The sequence below is a fragment of the Lepidochelys olivacea genome (genome assembly GCF_965140295.1).
Source record: "Lepidochelys olivacea isolate rLepOli2 genome assembly, chromosome: 18".
NCBI classification, from domain to species: domain Eukaryota; kingdom Metazoa; phylum Chordata; order Testudines; family Cheloniidae; genus Lepidochelys; species Lepidochelys olivacea.
The window spans coordinates 17,819,682-17,841,452 of record NC_140428.1 but is presented as its reverse complement, the minus strand read 5'-3'; the positions used below and the strand labels follow the sequence as shown (position 1 = coordinate 17,841,452).

Below are 21,771 nucleotides of genomic sequence, written 5' to 3'. Positions count from 1 at the left end.
GGAGGGGGTGAGGGGACTGAGGAGAAGAGCGGCGGTGGGAGGATGGGGGAACCTTACAGATTTCAACACTACTTGCGTTGACAAAAGATAGCCCTAACTAGGGGGGAAATGGTCAACAAGCTAAACTGAAGGAACCAAAGGGAGTTTCAATTTGCTGCTTAGGTGAATTGGAGGAGATGCGGATGAAAGAGGGCCACATCTCCTTATGAGTCTATGTCTAGAACATGCCACAGATGAGATGAAGTCCTTGTGTCCTCCAACAGTCAGAATTTGGCAGAGGGTTTCGGTCTTTGGCGTTGTGTGCAGACGTAATTCAAGATTGTGTATCTATTTTGACAATTTACTTGAACTCTAGTAATAGATGAGTAACTTTTCTTTCCACACCCACTTAAAATGGTACTTTTAACTAAGGCAACCAGAGAAACAAAGTTAGAACTCCAGATAATTTTTTTTTAATCCATTCCCAATTTGTCTGGAATCAGCCCTCTGGTTCTATAAGCAGCACTTTCTTGACTCGCTATTAGGGGCACTTTAAACAACAGCTTGGCATTTGGACCGGATGAACTACGTCTAATGGGAAATGTACTGCTTCTTTCATTAAATGTGTTGTCCAGAGTTTATAACTGAAGAAATTATTCATAGTTTGACCAAAGGATGCAACCTGAAGCATGTGTTTTCTTTGTGATTTGGTTGCAGAACCGGTAGTGCTTCCAGCAGTAATGCCAGGGGATTCCTTTGCTATTCCATTACACCTTACATCTTGGCGATTGCAGGCCAGGCCAAAAGGAATGGGAGTCTTTTTCTGTAAGACTCCCATTCATTGGACTAATGTTCAGAAGGCAGCAGAGGTATGTAGCAGCAAACGAGAGTGCCATTCGATGGAGTCTGAAAACAGCCGATTTTTCAGGTAATTAAGACTTTATAAGGCTAAATATTTTGCTATAACTTACCAGTTATTGATAGGTGAATTAATGTGAAAGTAAGTAGTACTAGAAAAAGCTAAAGTGGAATGGGAAAGAGATTGTTCCGAGATAAAACCTTTGTAGTGTTGTTTTTGTTTGACACCTTATGTATAATACGAGATGTTTAAGTGTGACTATACTGTAATTTATACAAGGAAGATTAGATGGGATATAAGGTCAAATCCATCAGGGTATTTAAAAATAGAAAATAGACCCTGCCATCATGGCTAGATGGAAGAGCGTCCCAATCCCATAAGCTGTAGCTGGATGTAGAAGGGTAGGGAACCACAAATCACTCTCCCAATTTCCTTTGATAAACAGCCACTACAGGAGCAGGAAGCAAAAATTAACATTAGTTTGTCTGTGACACTTTCTTCTTTGCTGACATCGGAAGGGTACAGAATCTTCTTAGGAACCAGAAAACAGTAAAGCATTAGAGGCTTTTTAAAGTTTCTGTCATACGACCAAAATGGTTCTTATACCAGTTCTTGACCTATATAGCAAAAGTGTAAAATTACAAAACAACCACTCTATTAACCTTTAATGTAATAAAATCAAATAATAGAAATTAGAGATGGGAATTAGGTTACCTAGTCTGTCCTTCTGCCAGTGCAGGATTGTTACTTATGGTCCAAGTGCGTTGTCCAAAACATTAAGCTCTCTGTTTTAATTCCCATAATGTCAACACGTAATGAACACTGCATGGTATCTCATAATTCCTTAGTTTGATACAGATAGGGATGCCATCAACTTGTTTGGCCTTTCCCAGACCTAAAGAAGAGCTCTGTGTGGCTCAAAAGCTTCTCTCATCATCAGAAGTTGGTCCACTAAAAGATATTACATCACCCACCTTGTCTCTTGAGGCTTTATATATGACATTCCTAAAAAATAGTTGAGGGAAATGACCTTTGCTTAGTGAATAGTTATCATTTCATAAAGCTAGTGGTTTATAGTTCAGATTTTTTAAAAATATATACTGTTTTGAGGTCATTACTGTAGGATGCTAAACAATTTTTATAAGATGTGAGTACCTCTCCAAAGAACATGTTACCTGAAGAAGTGTTGTTGTTTTACTTCCTCATTTGATTGTCTAATTTAAATCCTAAAAGACAGTATTGTCTAGTGGTTAGAGCAGGGGGGACAAGAAAAACAAAAATACAGTTGCATTATACAGAGTAATTTTAATTTATTTTGGCAAGTATAATTTAGTTTTAAATAATCAATACTTCATAGCGTACCAGTAAATGTACTGTAATATATTTTGTAAAAGTAAAAGTTTAGTAGTTTAGAGACCACTTTGCTATTAAGTATGTGTTGAGAAGTGTAATGGGATTTTTTTGTGAGGATAATCATTTTGTAGATTAAGGAAGATTCTACTATAATTATGTGTGGTAGTTCACAGATTTGTTATGAGGTGTAATTGTTTGTAAACTGTTTTGAGAGTATCAGATGAGTCAATATAAGTGCAAAATATTTGGAATATTTTACAGTCAAGTTTAAAATGTTTATTATGGAGAGTTAATTCTAAATGCTGTATGGGTTTTGAATTGTGTAAATTGCACTGTGGCATGAGATTCAAGTGCTAACGAAGCCAAAGTACAGCTATTCCATTCAGTCCATTGCTCTTTTTTCACACGCATCTGTCTTTCTTCATAGGTTTTGTGTGGCTATAAAGAAAGAGAATTATCCAGATTACATGCCCTCAAACATATTTTCTGACCGTGCTAAACAGATTTTCAGACAGCCTGGGCATACCATTTATCTCCTGCCAACTGTGGGAATCTGTAACTTGCTACCTTGTGAACTCGAATTTTATGTTAAAGGGATGCCGATTAACGGGACACTAAAACCTGGCAAGGAGGCAGCACTGCACACAGCGGATACATCTCAGAACATTGAGCTTGGTAAGGCATTATAGAGGTATTATTATTTGTGGCTACTACAAGAGCAGCTCAGAGTGACTGCATGTTTTGTTATACAAACAGCTATGGCACCAAAAAGAAAAATAAGCTTTTTAACAATGTGATGTTTTAATCATAGAATCATAGAATATCAGGGTTGGAAGGGACCCCAGAAGGTCATCTAGTCCAACCCCCTGCTCAAAGCAGGACCAATTCCCAGTTAAATTCCCAGTTTTCATTGGGTTGCAGCCTTTATGAAATTGTTCATCTCTCTCTCTCTCTCACTCCCACACACCCACCCCCCCCTTTAGAAAAAAAATTAATAATCGGAACGTCTGATAGAAATCTGAGTTGCTCCCCTTTTCCCTCACCTCTTTCCCTTTTTGTTCCCCATACGCAGCGAAAATAATGCCAGAAAGGAGCCAAACAAGAGTCTCTAGTGGCTTGAGTTGGTGTAGTTTAATTTCGGTCAGAGATTCAAAATGGTATCTTGTCATGGACAAGTCTAGGTGTTATCAAGCACAGTGTAAAACATCTGTGGGCTTTCTTGTAGTCTCCATGCAACATCCTGGAGTGTTAGGATATGTCTACACAGCAGTTAGACAACCATGGCTGGCCTATGCCAGCCAATTTGGGCTCAGGGTGCAGGGCTGTTTCATTGCTGTGTAGACTTACAGGATCGGGCTGGAGCCTGGGCTCTAGCACCCTGTGATGTGGGAGGGTCCCAGAGCCTGGGCTCCAGCCCAAGTCTGGAAGGCTGCACAGCAATGAAACAGCCCTGCAGCACAAGCCCAAGTCATAGAATCATAGAATATCAGGGTTGGAAGGGACCTCAGGAGGTCATCTAGTCCAACCCCCTCCTCCAAAGCAGGACCAAGTCAGCTGGCATGGGCCAGCCACTGGTGTCTAGTTGCTGTGTAGACACATCCTTAAAGGCTCTGTCAAATGAGTAGGTTATGTCAGTTTGTGGGCACTTGTCACCAGGAGGATTTGATAGGGTTTGAGTAGCTGGGATGATTAGTGTACCTCTCACTGGTAGGGGTTTGAAGACTTTCAGAGCATACAAAACTCAAAGGGGAGGCATTAGTAGAGAGTCATCTGGTCCCCACATTAGTCTTGCAAGGTAGAAGTAATTGTTTTGGGCCAACAAACTATGGAGGTCTTGGAGAAATACTGGTGGTAGGAGGAAACTGATGCTGATATTTTCAGAGGTGCAGTGTAGACTTCATTTGATGTATCTATAAGTTTATCTCTGATCTTGAGATACTACAGTTGAAAGAAATTGTCTCTTTAATTACAGGTTTCAGAGTAACAGCCGTGTTAGTCTGTATTTGAGAAAAGAAAAGGAGTACTTGTGGCACCTTAGAGACTAACCAATTTATTTGAGCATAAGCTTTCGTGAGCTACAGCTCACTTCATTGGATGCATACTGTGGAAAGTGTAGAAGATCTTTTTATATACACACAAAGCATGAAAAAATACCTCCTCCCACCCCACTCTCCTGTTGTTAATAGCTTATCTAAAGTGATCACTCTCCTTACAATGTGTATGATAATCAAGGTGGGCCATTTCCAGCACAAATCCAGGGTTTAACAAGAACGTCCGAAGGGGTGGGGGGGTAGGAAAAAAACAAGGGAAAATAGGTTACCTTGCATAATGACTTAGCCACTCCCAGTCTCTATTCAAGCCTAAGTTAATTGTATCCAATTTGCAAATGAATTTCAATTCAGCAGTCTCTCGCTGGAGTCTGGATTTGAAGTTTTTTGTTGTAGTATCGCAACTTTCATGTCTGTAATCGCGTGACCAGAGAGATTGAAGTGTTCTCCGACTGGTTTATGAATGTTATAATTCTTGACATCTGATTTGTGTCCATTTATTCTTTTATGTAGAGACTGTCCAGTTTGCCCAATGTACATGGCAGAGGGGCATTGCTGGCACATGATGGCATATATCACATTGGTGGATGTGCAGGTGAACGAGCCTCTGATAGTGTGGCTGATGTGATTAGGCCCTGTGATGGTGTCCCCTGAATAGATATGTGGGCACAGTTGGCAACGGGCTTTGTTGCAAGGATAGGTTCCTGGGTTAGTGGTTCTGTTGTGTGGTATGTGGTTGCTGGTGAGTATTTGCTTCAGGTTGGGGGGCTGTCTGTAGGCAAGGACTGGCTTGTCTCCCAAGATTTGTGAGAGTGTTGGGTCATCCTTCAGGATAGGTTGTAGATCCTTAATAATGCGTTGGAGGGGTTTTAGTTGGGGGCTGAAGGTGACGGCTAGTGGCGTTCTGTTATTTTCTTTGTTAGGCCTGTCCTGAAGTAGGTGACTTCTGGGAACTCTTCTGGCTCTATCAATCTGTTTCTTCACTTCTGCAGGTGGGTATTGTAGTTGTAAGAATGCTTGATAGAGATCTTGTAGGTGTTTGTCTCTGTCTGAGGGGTTGGAGCAAATGCGGTTGTATCGCAGAGCTTGGCTGTGGACGATGGATCGTGTGGTGTGGTCAGGGTGAAAGCTGGAGGCATGTAGGTAGGAATAACGGTCAATAGGTTTCCAGTATAGGGTGGTGTTTATGTGACCATCGTTTATTAGCACTGTAGTGTCCAGGAAGTGGATCTCTTGTGTGGTCTGGACCAGGCTGAGGTTGATGGTGGGATGGAAATTGTTGAAATCATGATGGAATTCCTCAAGGGCTTCTTTTCCATGAGTCCAGATGATGAAGATGTCATCAATATAGCGCAAGTAGAGTAGGGGCATTAGGGGACAAGAGCTGAGGAAGCGTTGTTCTAAATCAGCCATAAAAATGTTGGCATACTGTGGGGCCATGCGGGTACCCATAGCAGTACCGCTGATCTGAAGGTATACATTGTCCCCAAATGTAAAATAGTTATGGGTAAGGACAAAGTCACAAAGTTCAACCACCAGGTTAGCTGTGACATTATTGGGGATAGCGTTCTTGACGGCTTGTAGTCCATCTTTGTATGGAATGTTGGTGTAGAGGGCTTCTACATCCATAGTGGCCAGGATGGTGTTATCAGGAAGATCACCGATGGATTGTAGTTTCTTCAGGAAGCCAGTGGTGTCTCGAAGGTAGCTGGGAGCGCTGGTAGCGTAGGGCCTGAGGAGGGAGTCTACATAGCCAGACAATCCTGCTGTCAGGGTGCCAATGCCTGAGATGATGGGGCGCCCAGGGTTTCCAGGTTTATGGATCTTGGGTGGTAGTAGAATATCCCAGGTCAGGGTTCCAGGGCTGTGTCTGTGTGGATTTGATCTTGTGCTTTTTCAGGGAGTTTCTTGAGCAAATGCTGTAGTTTCTTTTGGTAACTCTCAGTGGGATCAGAGGGTAGTGGCTTGTAGAAAATGGTGTTGGAGAGCTGCCGAGCAGCCTCTTGTTCATATTCCGACCTATTCATGATGACAACAGCACCTCCTTTGTCAGCAGGAGAGTGGGTTTGTGTGTGGGGGTGGGGGGGTGAGAGAACCTGGATTTGTGCTGGAAATGGCCCAACTTGATTATCATACACATTGTAAGGAGAGTGATCACTTTAGATAAGCTATTAGCAGCAGGAGAGTGGGGTGGGAGGAGGTATTTTTTCATGCTTTGTGTGTATATAAGATGATCTTCTACACTTTCCACAGTATGCATCCGATGAGGTGAGCTGTAGCTCACGAAAGCTTATGCTCAAATAAATTGGTTAGTCTCTAAGGTGCCACAAGTACTCCTTTTCTCTTTAATGAGAGTCAGTAGCTTCTCCTTGTCCAGTGTTTGCAGCAAAATATGATTGTCCTTCTCTACACTCAAGTTTTAACCTGTCTTATTGAACTCTAAACTGAAAAGAAAAATGCATCTCTCTTATTAGATATCCTATACAGAATTCAGTCAGGAAGGGGCCTGGTCATGGCTAACTGTGAAATGCTGTGAAAGACCAGAGACAGATGTAATGTGAAGTGCAATATGTACATACATATCCCAACCATTCTGTTTCTGATATTTGCAGTATTGGCAACCCTAAGCATTCAAAAATGATGAGCCAGGCCCACAAAATCAGGAAATTGGCTTTAAAATCATGTTTTTTTTTAAAAAAGTAATTATTTTGGGGTTCTTTTTCTTTACTTTCTGGTTTCTATGCCTTTATGGTACACTCGGGTCACATTTGTAAGACTTTTTTCAATAGAACCATCAGGTCTAGAAGCTTATTTCTCCCCCTTCCTCCCTTAATTAAAGCTGAGTGTCTCACAAAATCACTTCATTCCAGGAGCTGGGTCTTAAAGAAGAATACCTAATGTTGCAAAACTTGCAGTAAAATCGCAAGACGGTAACACTGTATTTGTAATATGTTAAATTTCCAAGTTAGGATAGTTTCAGATTTTAGTGTACTGAGAGGGCTTGGCTGTACAAAAACTTAGTTCACAGCAAGCTGGGGTATATATCTGCCTCATGCTAGCCTGCTCCGCCTTAACTGTCTATGTGGACCTCATGGCTGTGCATTGAAAGGTTCAGTAGTGTGCTTTGATCAAAGTGCACTAGGGAATTCTCAGTGCTCAGCTGCAGTATCCACACAGATAGTTAATGCACATCAGGCTGGTATGAGGTAGTTCTTCTCTGAGTAGTGTCCGTGTGAGTGTTAGAAATACTGATATTGAAGGAAGATAGTGAGATATGACAGAATTATTTTTTTCAACACTGGCTGAGCTGTGAGAATATTCTCAACAGGTGAAATTTGCCCTTATGCAGAGGGCCTGCCCAAGGCATATTTATCATTTTGAGATTTAGTTTGAGGACTGTGATGACAGTAGCTTCTTAGCTCATGTTCAAAAGTTAAACAGGTAGTTTTAAAAGGAAGTAAAATCATAGAAAGCTGTACGAAATATTCCAGGAAGACTTGACTCTTTCTCCGAACAGTCAGGAGAACATGTTTTTTTTTGTGTGTGTTTGTTTTTTAGGCGTGTCATTGGAAAACTTTCCACTATGCAAGGAGCTGTTGATTCCTCCTGGGACACAAAACTATATGGTCCGAATGCGATTGTACGATGTCAACAAGCGACAACTAAACCTAACCATAAGGATTGTATGTCGAGCTGAAGGGTCTCTAAAAATATACATTTCTGCGCCATATTGGCTGATTAACAAAACCGGTATGTTTAACTTAGCCTTTCATAACCGTTAATGACCGTCACTCACCTGGAAGTGAGGATGCTGTTTAGTATTGATTTGCTATGCAGCCATGCACAACTTTTGAAAATGGATTAAAGAAAATGAATTTGCAGAAAATAGGCTGTATCAAGTAGCAAATATCCGTTCTCATTGTGAAGGTATCTCATAAACCATGAAATGACTGAGTTGCTGCAATGAAGATTTTAAATCTTGGTAGTTTATGCATTTTTAAATGTAGTAAGGTGCCGAAGTTAGAGTCTTGGTTAGGCTCTGTGTACATCAAAATAAAATGTTAGAATTTGTTTTTCAAACACTTCGAGAACCTTCATCAAGTCACAGAAGTCTAAAGCAATAATTGTATTGTGATAATGCCATCTTGGCCAATATACAAAGGTATAAAGCAGAGAACTCTAGAGTTGAAAGCATCAGACTCTGCAGCTTGATCTAAAAAGCCAGGTTGTGTAGCTTGGAGTTGTAACAATCTCATATCCTGGGGGGATCAGACACAGAGTTGAATATGCTGACCAGTGGGTTACATACTACATAAAAATTTAAAATTGTTCTGAAACTTGTTCCCATTTTCACAACTAATAATATAGACCCTGGTCCTGAATGAAGTATATTTTTGTTTTACATTTGAGTGTAAATTAAAGTTTCATTTATGATTTTTTTTTTTTCAAAGGGTTACCACTGATCTTCAGACAGGACAATGCAAAGACAGATGCTGCAGGTCAGTTTGAAGAACATGAGCTTGCTAGAAGCCTGAGCCCACTTCTCTTCTGTTATGCTGATAAAGAACAGGCAAACTTGTAAGTAATGTTGATGGGAAGGAAAAATGCTTACAAAGAATGAAAATTAATTAGTGAGAGAATCTGGTGCTGATATTTAAGTATGAATATCCTGTAGGAAAAAGCCTTTGTTGGCAGGATGACCTGGTAAGGTGTTTAGTTTGAGATACTGAAATGAGCTTACTCACTATTTAGACATTTGATACTGAAAACTAACTATTTGGTTGGCTAGTTTTATTGTAAAAGCAGTCTGCTGTGTTGTTTTTTTTTTATTTTACATGTATGGAAATCATGCTTCTTTTCATAACTTGGTAAAGCAAGAAAATCTAGACTGCTCACTCTGATAATGTCCTTACTACAACTAAAATAATTTGACTAGCATAAAAAGACATCAAGTAATAGGCACATAGGATAAACATCAAACAATTACTCAAAACGTGTGTTTAAAAAAAGTCTACCTTTTTGAGTTTGAATTTAATTGACTGAACTCGTCAAAAACATGGACGGTTTTAAATGATATATATATATGTACACACATGCATATATATTTATAAAAATACTAATTTAAATATATTGAAAGTATTTAACAGCAAAAAAGGAAAATTGAGGCATCTTTGTAATTTGTGGTGGCTTATTACTGCTTCAGTGACTCATTGCTCAGTTCTTTGCTGATTTTCCCACCTATTTTGACTTATTATTCTGAACATATCCATTAGCCTCAAAAACTGTCCCAAACTACCCATTTCATATATGAGTTAACTACTACTTGCAGCAGAACTGCTATGTTTCTGATGCACAAGGGAATGACAGGATTTTGGAGTCGTTTAACCCTGGTGCATCATGAAGTTTATCTCAGCACAGGCTTCCTGCCTAGCTATACCCAGTTGTTCTTTGGGAGAATCTGCTACTACATGGATCCACTGATCATCAATCCCCATGTATGGTTGCAAGGAATGCTATAGATACAGCAGTCTGTCAGGAGATTTCTTAATGGATTGCCCTCTGGAAACATGATTCACTCTTTAATGATCATTCTTAATCATTGGTGAAAATGTATATTGAAAAAAATCAAGACTTTAAAAAAAAAAATCCAGTTTGGTAAATGAAAAAGTCTCTCCAAGCCTATTTTAATTCCTAGGCCCTTCTGTTGAGATTGTCAGAAAGATAATGGACACTGCCAATTGTGATGCTGATTTTTGTGATGTGGTCTGAGAAATAATATTAAGTTGAACCTAATCTGAGGAAGAAAAATTGGCAACATTTTACTGAGCACATCACAGTTTCTTCAAGTGCTTTGAGTTCAGCTAATGAATAGTGCTATATAAAACCTTGGTAGTTGTGGTGGTGATTATTATTATTGAAAGGAAACCTAGATTTGTTGATTATTAAGAGGTTTAACTGGTCTGCCATGGAAAAAAAAATTGAAAACAGAAGGTAAAAATACTAAGTTGGTTGCTAATTTTAGGAAAATGTGATTTGAAATTTGTTTATAGTCACACAGATATTTTACTTCTAAAAAAAACTATTCAAATCACTGAGCCTCTCCTTGCCTCAGTTTACCCACCTGAAAAATAGTGTTGTTAATGCCTGCCTCCTGTGGCCATTGAGTTTTCATTAATGTTTGCAAGATGCTTAAAGAATTTTAGATAAAACATGCTAAAATATGTAATGTATTATTACTAGGCAAGAGATTTTGCTTTTAGTTTGTAATAGTTTTGATACTATATACAGTCTGAATACATCTAGGTTCAGCAGAAAAACTGCCAAAGTATTGTTCTGATACTTATCCCATTATTTAGATGAGTTAATCAGCATGTTTTTTCGTTACCCATAGTTGTACAATGCGAATTGGAAAAGGAATCCATCCCAAAGGTATGCCTGGCTGGTGTCAGGGATTCTCACTGGATGGAGGCAGCGGTGTCCGAGCCCTTAAAGTGATCCAGCAGGGAAACCGACCTGGCCTGATTTATAACATTGGTATGTAATCATGGATCAATTTGTTAAATATTACAGAAATGGTGCAACCACCTTTGCCTCTGTATAACAGTAAGAAATAAAATTTTTTCCTCTACCTCTCCAAACAAAACCACACATACATACTCTCGGTCTCTCAAATACTGCAGTGACTATAAAGACTTTTGGGGAGCAAGCTTCCCTGCATTTAACTTCATTTATAACTTCATTATTCAGTGAAAAGGGAATTCCTAACGTGAATTGCTATGTCAAGTGTTTTCCATTGAATTATGCAGTGCTCTTATGATGGAGACAGATTTAGGCTACTAAACTCATTATACCCGTGGCATAATTGGATATAAAAACAAGTCTCTAACTGGGAAAGGTTAATATAATAAGACAGTGGTAAAATCTCAACACAGGGACCAGGGGCCTGGAATACCTGTGTTCTAATTCTAACTGTAACATGGATATCTTTTGTGGCCTTGAGCAATAGCTTAAACTTTACCTGAGTTTCCCTATCGGTAAAATGATAATAACTACTGTACTTACCCCTCAAGAGTGTTGTAAGAATAAAGAGGGTAAAGTGCTTTAAAATATTATGTGGTGTTACTTATAATTACCACGGTCAGGTTTTCAAAAAAACTCAGCACCCAAACCCAGCAGCTTCCATTTTTCTTCATAGCCTCTTTTCTGATTAATTCTCATCTAACCTATCTGAAAAACATCCACGTATGTCTGAAAACATAGAATTATGTGATTTGTTAGTTAATGTGTAAAAATGAATGGTCAGGTAATCCACTTCAAGTTTTGAAGAGAATTTAAACTGCTTACATTTGCCAGAGGAATAAATGAATTTTATAGATATATTCATTCAAATACCAATTTAAAAAAAGTCTTAAAAAAAAAAACTTGAAGGAAATGCATCCCCCATCTCTCCTTTCCTTCAGCAGTCTAAGGGTGCTTTCATAGGACTGGAGAGAAATTTAATTGAGCTCTTTCTCTAGGCCTAAGGCTCCTGCTCCATTATTTTAACATTAGTGGAAATTTTTGTTTTATTTGATTTTTCTGTAAAGATCATTTCTGACTAGCCTCTTTCTAAACATCATAATCCCAGCAACTTGATTGTAATCATTTCTGTTAATAAATGTTGCACGGGAACACTCCAAATCCTACCAAAGAAGGCTCAGCTTCTGACCTTTTGTTAAGAATGTAGAACTAAAGTAACGTCTTCTGGGTCTGGTCCTTGGCCCCTGTGACATACGAGATGGAAATCTCCATTAACACTTCGAGGTTTCTAGTATGAACAGACTGCAATACTACTGAAATGCAATCTGAGCGGCTGCATAAACCTTGCTGACACTGTGTGTGTAATAGAAAGTAATCCATCTTGATCTGACCCTAAAATTTGGGGTGTGTCAGTTTTTCCTTTTCATTAAAAGATGTTTGCCCCACCCTCTGAATAGAGAGGTTTTTCTCTCTGAGGCCATGTTTCAGGTTCAGAACTTCATTTGTTGCAGCTTGTGAAGCAAGACAGCACAGGTCATATTTTAACAAGGCGGGGCTGTTCAGGAATATTATTTCAGTTAATGGAAAACGTAACAGGCTGGTACATTTCCCAAAGCAGTTGTCTTTAAAAGATCATTGAGTGAAACTGTGGTGGTAGTTTTGCATTGCAAATAACATATCCTTGAAGTAAAAAGAAAAGGAGGACTTGTGGCACCTTAGAGACTAACCAATTTATTAGAGCATAAGCTTTCGTGAGCTACAGCTCACTTCCTCAGATGCATATCGTGGAAACTGCAGCAGGCTTTATGGACAGTGGGGTGGGAATAGGTATTGTTTCATATTCTCTGTGTGTATATATAAAGCCTGCTGCAGTTTCCACGATATGCATCTGAGGAAGTGAGCTGTAGCTCACGAAAGCTTATGCTCTAATAAATTGGTTAGTCTCTAAGGTGCCACAAGTCCTCCTTTTCTTTTTGCGAATACAGACTAACACGGCTGCTACTCTGAAACATATCCTTGAAGTATAAATCTTATGTTATTTGGGCCTTTTCTCCTGATGCATTGTAGGAATCTTGTTGCAATGTTAAGTACTAAGGCATGAGACAAATTACCCATGCCTTGGTGTCAAAACAAGCTGTCACAAATTGTAATTGATTGTGTAAATTTACCATTGTCACTTCTACACGTTTAGTCTAATACACAGGGGGGAAAAGTAAATAGCTAAAATTTTGGCTTCATTTCACTTTTGGGTCCTTAATACAAAAACAAGCTTCGCCAGTATGTCGGTTTTTTGCGTTTCTCTTAAAATAACTTGGAACTTTTATATGAATATTGCAGTTAACCTGATATACATGTGTGCTGTCAAATTGAGTGAGAGAATATAGATTAAATTAGTCCATATTTCAAATTTTTAGTACATTATTTGCTTGCATCAGGTTTGTTGATTCTAGCCTAAGGAAGTGCACCACTGGCTACAATGTTTTCTGATTCAGTGTACGTGAAGGATTTTCATAGAAGCATGTTAGCACATGCTGCTATTGATAGTGATAGAAGCGGAAATCCTAAGGAAAATAAAGGAAGCAAAAGCTCTTACAGTTTTCTGGGGTGTAGCAGAAAAGAATTGAATCATGTAGTATTGAAAAGAAGTTCAATAGGAATACTTGAATTATTTGGAATAGCAACTATAGTAATTAAAATATGTTCTCCAAGCAATGACAGTGTGAGTTATCTGAGCTATTTTTTATTTTGTATTTCCTCAGTGCTCTTCGAGTTTCTGTGACCTCTGTTTGCAAACTGTCCTTTAAGGCTTCCTATGTTTACATATTTACACTTATGTAGTAGTTTTCAAAGCACCATTTTGACAGTCGCTAAAGGCACTGTTGCATATTTCCTGAATTTCTTTTGGATGTCTCTACTATAGCTTCTATGCCATATACTGCCTTGGTGTTTTTCATGTTGGGTATTTATAGGTGCTTTTGTTTCCAGACCTCTCTCCTGTCTTCTTTTTTTTCCCCCCTTTTCATTTTATTCCATGTCTGTTTCCAGGGTGTTTCTCCTTTCTCGTGGTGTTCATATAATTTTTCACTTTTTCCTAAAGGCATTTTTACCTTCTGGAGTAAGCAGGGGTGGAATATTGGATGGAAGGGAAGAACCACTAAAGCAGCTGTTTGAAAGAAAAAGACAGATAATTTACAAAAGGGAGGGAGGCCCAAAGGTGTTAGAACTCAGTAATCAGCAATTTGGATATAATGCTTCATGTTTTTGGTGCCTAAGGGCCAAGCAACCCACTGAATTTTATGGGATGAAAATTTTATTTTAGGAATTGGTTGTTAGGCACTGCTTTGACTCACTGTCCTTCACCCATATCCTTTAATGCCTTGTTCAAACATGATTCTGGCTCACCTAGTTTGAACTGCAGTGTAGTCTCATTTTACCCATCTCTAAGAAATTGCTGCACAGCAACCTAGGTAAGCCAGTAAAAGGGATGGGAGAGCATGACTACTCACTTCTCTGTCAGTGCCCCAAGGACACAGTTATTCCTCTTTCAGAACACTACCATTCATTGAAACCTCAGGCTGAATTTTCACAATGAAGTGCTTTTTCCCGCAATGTGTTTTGAGGAACTTCTGGGGTGTTTGTTTGCCTATCAGTGTTCATGTACCTGGTTTTCATGATTTGAGGAGCTCATGGTAACTTACTTCACATCTCTAAGACTCCAACTGAAGATGGTTTGGACCATTCTTTTGAAGAGGAAAATAAACGTAACTTCTGAAAAGGACCCCAAGGCACATGCTATTGTGCCATCTATAATGCTGACAAGACTAAACTACTACATTCCACTTTATAGACAATAAAAAAATATAGCAAGTGGCATTATATAAACCAGATTTTGTTTACTATTTCTGTTTGAAATCTGTGCAAGCTGTAGAACATATGCATTGCGTCTGAGAAACATTATTTTAAAAGTTTACATTTCTTATACTAAATATTTTTTTCAGACAGTAGATATTTTTATTTTTAACAGACTTTCTTCTTCTTAGGTATTGATGTTAAGAAGGGCAGAGGTCGTTATATTGACACTTGCGTGGTAACATTTGCACCCCGTTACCTATTAGATAATAAATCATCACACAAGCTTGCCTTTGCTCAACGGGAATTTGCCAGAGGTCAGGTAAGACTACCTTTCTACTAGCAAATATTTGCTATTTTTTAATAGCATAAACATATTTCATAGAAGATTATCTTTAAAGAAGGGGAAGTGTAATTATCATAAGGTAAAATCCCAATAGTGTTGACTCTGCCTTTCTGAATTAGATATATCTGAGTTTCTTGTAAGGCTGTTGGATCAGACCTTGAAAAATGAGCTCCTATATAATTTGTATGCACATTAAAGATCCTGTGACCCTTTTTAAAGAAATAGGGGTTTGTACGTGTGCCCTTTCCCAAAATATCCCCTCCCCCTATCATTGCGCAACACGTTCTGTGAAGACAGGTTCTGGTCCCCTCCATCCAGGAAGTGATGCCATTGCGATGTTTATATATAATGGTAAATTATTTGGAGATGCTTCAGGATGAAAGTTGGTGTGAAAAATATAAACTACTATTAATACTTGGTTATGAGAATATATTTTCCTGTGTATCCAGTTGCCACCATTCATTTCATGAAAAAATTGCTTCATTCAAATTTCACGGTCTGTATAGATTATTTATAGTGTGTTGTTTTTAAGGTAGTGGTGATGTTACCGCCTGTCTTTTTGTTATTAGGGTACGTCAAATCCTGATGGCTATATCTCCACTCTTCCTGGTTCCAGCGTTGTGTTCCACTGGCCACGTAACGATTATGATCAATTATTATGTGTACGGCTAATGGAGGTTCCAAACTGCGTTTGGTCTGGGGGTTTTGAAGTCAACAAAAATAGCTCCTTCCATATCAATATGAGGTAGTTGCTGTACATGGATGATATATATTTAAAGTTGTCTTCTGTGTCTGCTAAAGAGGCAAATGTCTAAACTTGTGACTACAGTAACATGTCAGATGTCTGCTTCTCTTGTGTTTGACCTGTTTTTCTTTGGTTTAACGTGAAAAGCAGATACTTTCTGACTGGTGGACTGTTAAGTATCTTAATTAAAAGAGCTGTGAATGCTTGTGTACATTTGCTGTGAAATAGTCTACGTATGTGTGAGAGAGAGAAATGTACTACAGTGTTAAAGTCCAAGGATTTTATCAGCATGGAGATGATTTAGCTTACACATACCATGGTGATGGGCACAATTTAACAATCGAAACAGAATTGCATAAAAGAAATAATGAATTATTGCACTTACCTTGGGGAAGTCCTGCCCAAGCCAGTTGTATAGCTGGAGGATTAGATTACATTTTTTTTCTACTGTACCTTTTTAATATATGCCTAAGCTGTTCCAGAAATTGTTTGACTAATTGATGCAGCATTGGTTACACAATGCTGACCTAGGAACTAGTTTATAGCTCCAGTTTATGAATGCTTTAAATGTATTGTGCTGTTTTGTTGTTGTTCTGCAGAGACACTCTCGGAAAATGTTACTTTTTACGAGTTGAAATTACCCTTCGAGGAGCCACGTACCGCATTTCATTTGGTGACACTGATCAGTTACCTCCTCCTTTTCGCATAGACAATTTTTCTAAGGTAAAGAGCTATAGATCCATTGAAAAGTAAAAACCATTTTAATTGTGTGTACTTGATGTATTCTCAACTATTCTGTAAAAGAGCTGCACCGGTTTGCCTAGTGAAGTGATTGGAAAGTTCACATCATGAGAAGCATTTGTATATGTCAGCATTAAAATCTTTTTAGTTTTCAGAACAAGTTAGTGTTACTGAGCTTCTTACTAGAAAGCATCATCTTACTGAATTATCTATTTATTTATTTATTTATTGACCGTCATCTATACATGAAAAACATGCACGTGTTTTTTCATATATAGATCTCAAAGCTCTTTTACAAAGGAGGATCGGTATCATTACTGTCACAAATGAGGAAACGGAGGTGTTAGATGATTTATGACTTGTTCTGTATCATACAGCACATTAATAGCATAGCTGGGAATAGAGTCCAGGCCTCCTGATTCTCAGTCCTATACCCTATCCACTGGAGATGCCTAAAGTGAGGCATTATTTAAGTTCCATGCCAGCAATTGCAATTTTTATCCTACAAAGAAGTATGTCTTTTGTGTTTAGAATAGGAGCCTGAGATTCAGGGCTACCCAGTTCTATTTTAGGCTTTGATGCTGAATTGTTGTGACCCTCGCAAGTCATCTAACTTAGCTATACCTCAGCTTGCTTATATATAAAATAATATCTCCCAGAGGACTGAAGGCATTGGGAGCTTTGGATGGAAGATACTCTACAAGTGCAAAGTATTTTAACATTCATCATCAGACAAACTTTAATGGTGAGACTTGTATGGAGGAATAAAATTTCTTAAACCATAAGAAGGAAGCAAAAATTGAAATGGCATGGAATAATTTTTTGTCAAATCAGGGAAATAACATATGACCTATAAAATGCAACTAACGTGCTGAAAAACTAGAAAATCACAACCCTGAACTACACTGGCAATAGCAGCTGACTCCTGACTCACTTACACCTACCATTTTCTAAAGTCTTCTTTCATTATTATAGGTCCCAGTTGTTTTTACTCAGCATGGTGTTGCAGAGCCCAGACTCTGCACTGAAGTGAAGCCAATGACTTCTTTGGACTATGCATGGGATGAACCCACCCTGCCACCTTTTATCTTGCTGACAGTTAAAGGGGCAGGCTCCTCAGAAATTACCTGCAGCATGAATGACTTTCAAGACGGCAAACAGCTTTATTATGAAAATTTCATTTATATTGCTGCTACGTATACTTTCTCAGGGTAACTCCTTTTCATATTATATTGAAAATAGCCTTTGAAAGCAAGTGGTGAATATTCAGCCGTCAGTGGAAGCTGTTCTTTTTTAAAACTGTTGCTGTTATACAGTGCTTATCTGTGTAAGGATTTCACATACCGATAAACTTACGCTGGCTACAGGGTCAACAAGAGGAGACTCTTAGTTAGAAAAGAAGACTGGGAGTCAGGATTCCAGGGTTGCATTTCTTGCTCTGCCACTGACTTTTTCTGAGAACCTGGGCAAATAACTTTGCCTCACAATGTCTCAGTTCGCTTGTCTGTAAATTTGGTAATATGATGCTTATCTTGCATGGTCTTGTGATACTTAATTTTTTTATGTATTGCCAAACAAATTAATACTTACGGCACATAAACTGAGAGAGTAGCTCGTGTACTGCACGAGGGATGCTTCTTACATGATTAAATTTTTCTGTCAGAATGAATCTCTACTTTTAATTAGTTCTGGTCTTTCAGTTCTTTTAACCTCAGGCTGTCATTAATAGTAGAGCATTGAGTCTTTTCTGGTATTACAAAGACAGAGTTATAGTACTGTCAGCCAGAGAAGCAGTGGAAGAAAGAAAGATCTGGTTCCATACCAGATTAGATCATGGTGGAAAACATGGGTGGGAGGTAGGTTAGTAATGGGACCCACTGGAAGATAGGGGTGGGGGACTGATTTCTGAGAAAAGTGAGATGAGGACCTGGTGTCTTCAGCTAGGATATCTGCTCTTTGTGATGTCTCCAGTTGAATTGAGGATCACTGAATATCTCGAAGAGAGGGGAGTTGATCTTTGAGCGAGGGCTTCTTATAACGTCTTTGTTACTGTAGATTATGGTGGAAGATGTTGCTACACGTATATGTTGCTTATTGTCATGACTGAGCCAAGATTAGTTAAAATGTAAACTAAATATTAAATGGATTTTAAGATGTTCACATGTGCATGTACAGAGCACGTTGTCTACCAGTTCTTCTGGATATGATTTCTTTTGATCAGTATCTCCTCTGTATAACCAATTGTTGAAAGATGAGGAGCTAAGCATTATTAATTTCACGTAGTGGCCCCTTAGGGATTTAACTTACTGCATCCACAGTTACCACAATATCTGCTATCCAAGGGAACGAACGATCAGGACATGTATCGAAAACTTGATCTTACCCATGGTGGTTCAGAGCACTGCCACAGGGCAACTATTGCTTGTAACTTACTAGTTGCATTTCAGTCCAGATACACTTGTGTAACTGAGCTATAGAACACTGAAGATAGCTTTTGATGAAAATGCTGATTCTGCCTTACCAATATTAATGTAAGCAATGGAAGCATTAATCTGCTTATCAAATTGAACTCCGAGTTGGACTTTTAGCTCCTATTACTAATTCTAGACACACAACACTTTTAATAATATAAATACCATGCTGATGGTTTACCCTCGTGATTCCAAAAATGGGGGGAAATAGTGTAATGGGTAACCTGACTTAAATTTGCATAACGTCTAGCGAAGGACCAGCATAAGTTGTCCTGTTAATAGTTAGGTATGGTTCTGACTCAGTATTCAGAAGAGACAGACACTTTTTATAGGAATGTATCTGAATGCATGTTGGATTTTCTCGCAATTCTAGTTTGCAAGAGGGAACTGGAAGGCCAGTTGCTTCAAATAAAGATGTTGCTTATGCAGAGCTTGTCCTGGATGTTTCTCCAAAGACACAGAGAGTCATACTAAAGAAGAAGGTATGAGACTCCAGTGAGGGTTCAGAAACAGTATTTTGCTAAGAATGTCGTTGCTGTATGATCCTAGTCACACAGACACTTTAGAACGCTGCTCTAAATATTACCTAATTATATATAGTTTGTTTTAGTTGTGTATTTAGTATTACAAGACATTTTCTTTTCTGTTAAAAAAGCATGCCATGTCCATAATATAATAGACTGACTATAAAAGAGTGAGCTGGGGTAAGTGCTGAAGGGAGTTGGGAGAAGGAAACAGAGGAAATGTTGTGTTTTAGGTTTGGATTTGTAACGGTTAATAGCCTCTGTAAGATGGAGAACAGAGAGAATCTGTTATAGGTGAAATAAGTCATTAAAGATCCTTTCATTATGATAGTAATGATACTTAGCACTTATATAGCACTTTTTAATTATTTAATAGTGAAGGAGGAGGAGATCAGAGTAGCTCAGACCCAGCAGAATAAAAGAGAGCACAGGGAGGAGGAGTAGTGTGTGGTAGGTCCAGAGAGTGAGAGGAGCCAAAGCTGTTGAAAGATTTGAAAATAGTTGGTTGATACGAAGTTTGTATTCACTGGGAGAAGGGAATTGATAAAGGTCAATAAAGACTAAGTGAGGTGATCACGCTTATAAACTGGAGGAATGATAGTCTGGAGAGGAGATTGTTGGATGCCAACAATACAGTAGTGGCAATGATCCAATGAGGGGTTTAAGGAAAATGATTGCAGACTGCTAGATCAAAGGAAGAATGAAGTGGATAGTAACAGATGTGGATATGGGTCTTGCAGATATTTTTGCTCTGAGAAAAGCATAGAAGAGCAGAGGTTTCTGGGAAGCCAGGTATGGAAATTAAGAGGGTGGATAGAGAAAAAAAGGTGAGCGTATTTGAGGAAAAGAAACTAGAGATCTTCTGTTGAAGAAAGTTCAAGTAGCTTCATGTACTGATGCAGGAGAGAGATGAAGGTCAGAGATAGAGAAAGAGAAGGGAGTAATCAGAATAAAAGTAGTAAGAAACGTTACATTTAGAGGTGAGATGCCTCTAGGGTTATAGTGAAGAGTAAAGGACCAAGAGAGAAGTTAGAGGTGGTGATGAAGTTGCAGACAAAAAGTCCTTTTGTTGTAAAAGAAGATGGCAATGTAAATAAGCCAATCATTTCTTTACAAATTTTTTAAGAAGTGTATGTAAATAAAAGCACATGTTTTGAAAATAGAAGCATTATTGAACAGTATTGTTTGTTTGTGTAGCCTAATAGCCTCAGAGTTACCAATATGTGTGGGATTTATGCACATTTGATATCAAAGTATTCTCATTGGCTATTGATAATTGCAGTAGACTTTAATAGGTACTATTAGCACCGAATTTTATATCAGGTCCGTGAACATGAATATGTAAAAGTCATTCCAAATACCGTCACTTACTGAATTCAGTAATTTAAATATAAATATATATTGTTTGCTCTGCATTATTTATGATCAACTTAATCTTTTATGCATATGCTACAGGAGCCAGGGAAGCGATCCCAACTTTGGAGAATGACTGGCACCGGCATGCTTTGCCATGAAGGTTCCTCAGTTCCTCATAACCCCAATAAGCCTTCTTCGCCTCGATCTGTTGAGTCCTCCATGATTTTAGATATTGCCGGCCTGGCTGCAGTCACAGATAACAGGTCTCTGGATAGGAATTCTATTTACTTGTTACAGATTAAAAACAAAAAAAGAGTACAACTATAAAAAGTTACAAAAGTTAAATAGTCTAAGATGTTTAAATTAGATTATTGGATGGCTTGAGGGATCAGTAATTGTATTCATAGCCTGCCATTGCTATATCACCAGTTTGAATCCAGCCAGAGCTGGTAAAACCCAAAAGTTACCATCTTGTAAGTGTTTTGTCACAGAACAATTCCTTGAGAAGGAGTGTCTACATCACCAAAACTACCACCTCCACAAGTGGCACTGACTGGCTGCCCTGGAACAGCAGGAAGGCTAAATATTAAAAGGGCACATGGATTGAATTATCCCCCCACTCCCAAAATTGCTCTTTTCAGGTCATGGTAGAGATACATCTAACACTACTTGGGCTATCTGTCCCTTTGGATAAATAGAGTGCTTCATTCTTAAAGACTGTCAACCTTACAGAGGCACTAAATACTATTTGTCTTTATATGTGTATTGTATCTCTTTTGTTGGTTGCCTTTGCCCTTAAATAAATGGACAGTTAATGCAATGCAGCCGGGAGCAAATTGAAATAATACTTTTAAGAGCTACGGGTGAGGAAGCCAGAATAGAACAAAATAGGGAAGCGTGACTAATTTAAAAACTTCCCAACAATGGAATCTAAACGTGGAAATTTTTGGGGTCTCACTTCTCCCCCCCCCTTCCCCCCCA

The 21,771-nt window shown here is 38.6% G+C and overlaps 1 protein-coding gene across 1 annotated transcript in view; it reads left to right on the top strand.

Moving 5' to 3' along the window:
* The window catches only part of VPS13D (vacuolar protein sorting 13 homolog D), a 196,941-nt gene that overhangs the window by 80,734 nt on the left and 94,436 nt on the right, over positions 1-21,771 (top strand). Inside the window, exons 46-56 of the mRNA XM_084651570.1 lie at positions 697-907; positions 2,619-2,866; positions 7,798-7,989; positions 8,691-8,817; positions 10,631-10,773; positions 14,799-14,929; positions 15,523-15,698; positions 16,298-16,421; positions 17,415-17,650; positions 19,284-19,392; positions 20,890-21,053. Coding sequence (XP_084507696.1) covers positions 697-907; positions 2,619-2,866; positions 7,798-7,989; positions 8,691-8,817; positions 10,631-10,773; positions 14,799-14,929; positions 15,523-15,698; positions 16,298-16,421; positions 17,415-17,650; positions 19,284-19,392; positions 20,890-21,053 — 1,861 coding nt within the window. The remainder of the gene's footprint in view (positions 1-696; positions 908-2,618; positions 2,867-7,797; positions 7,990-8,690; positions 8,818-10,630; positions 10,774-14,798; positions 14,930-15,522; positions 15,699-16,297; positions 16,422-17,414; positions 17,651-19,283; positions 19,393-20,889; positions 21,054-21,771) is intronic.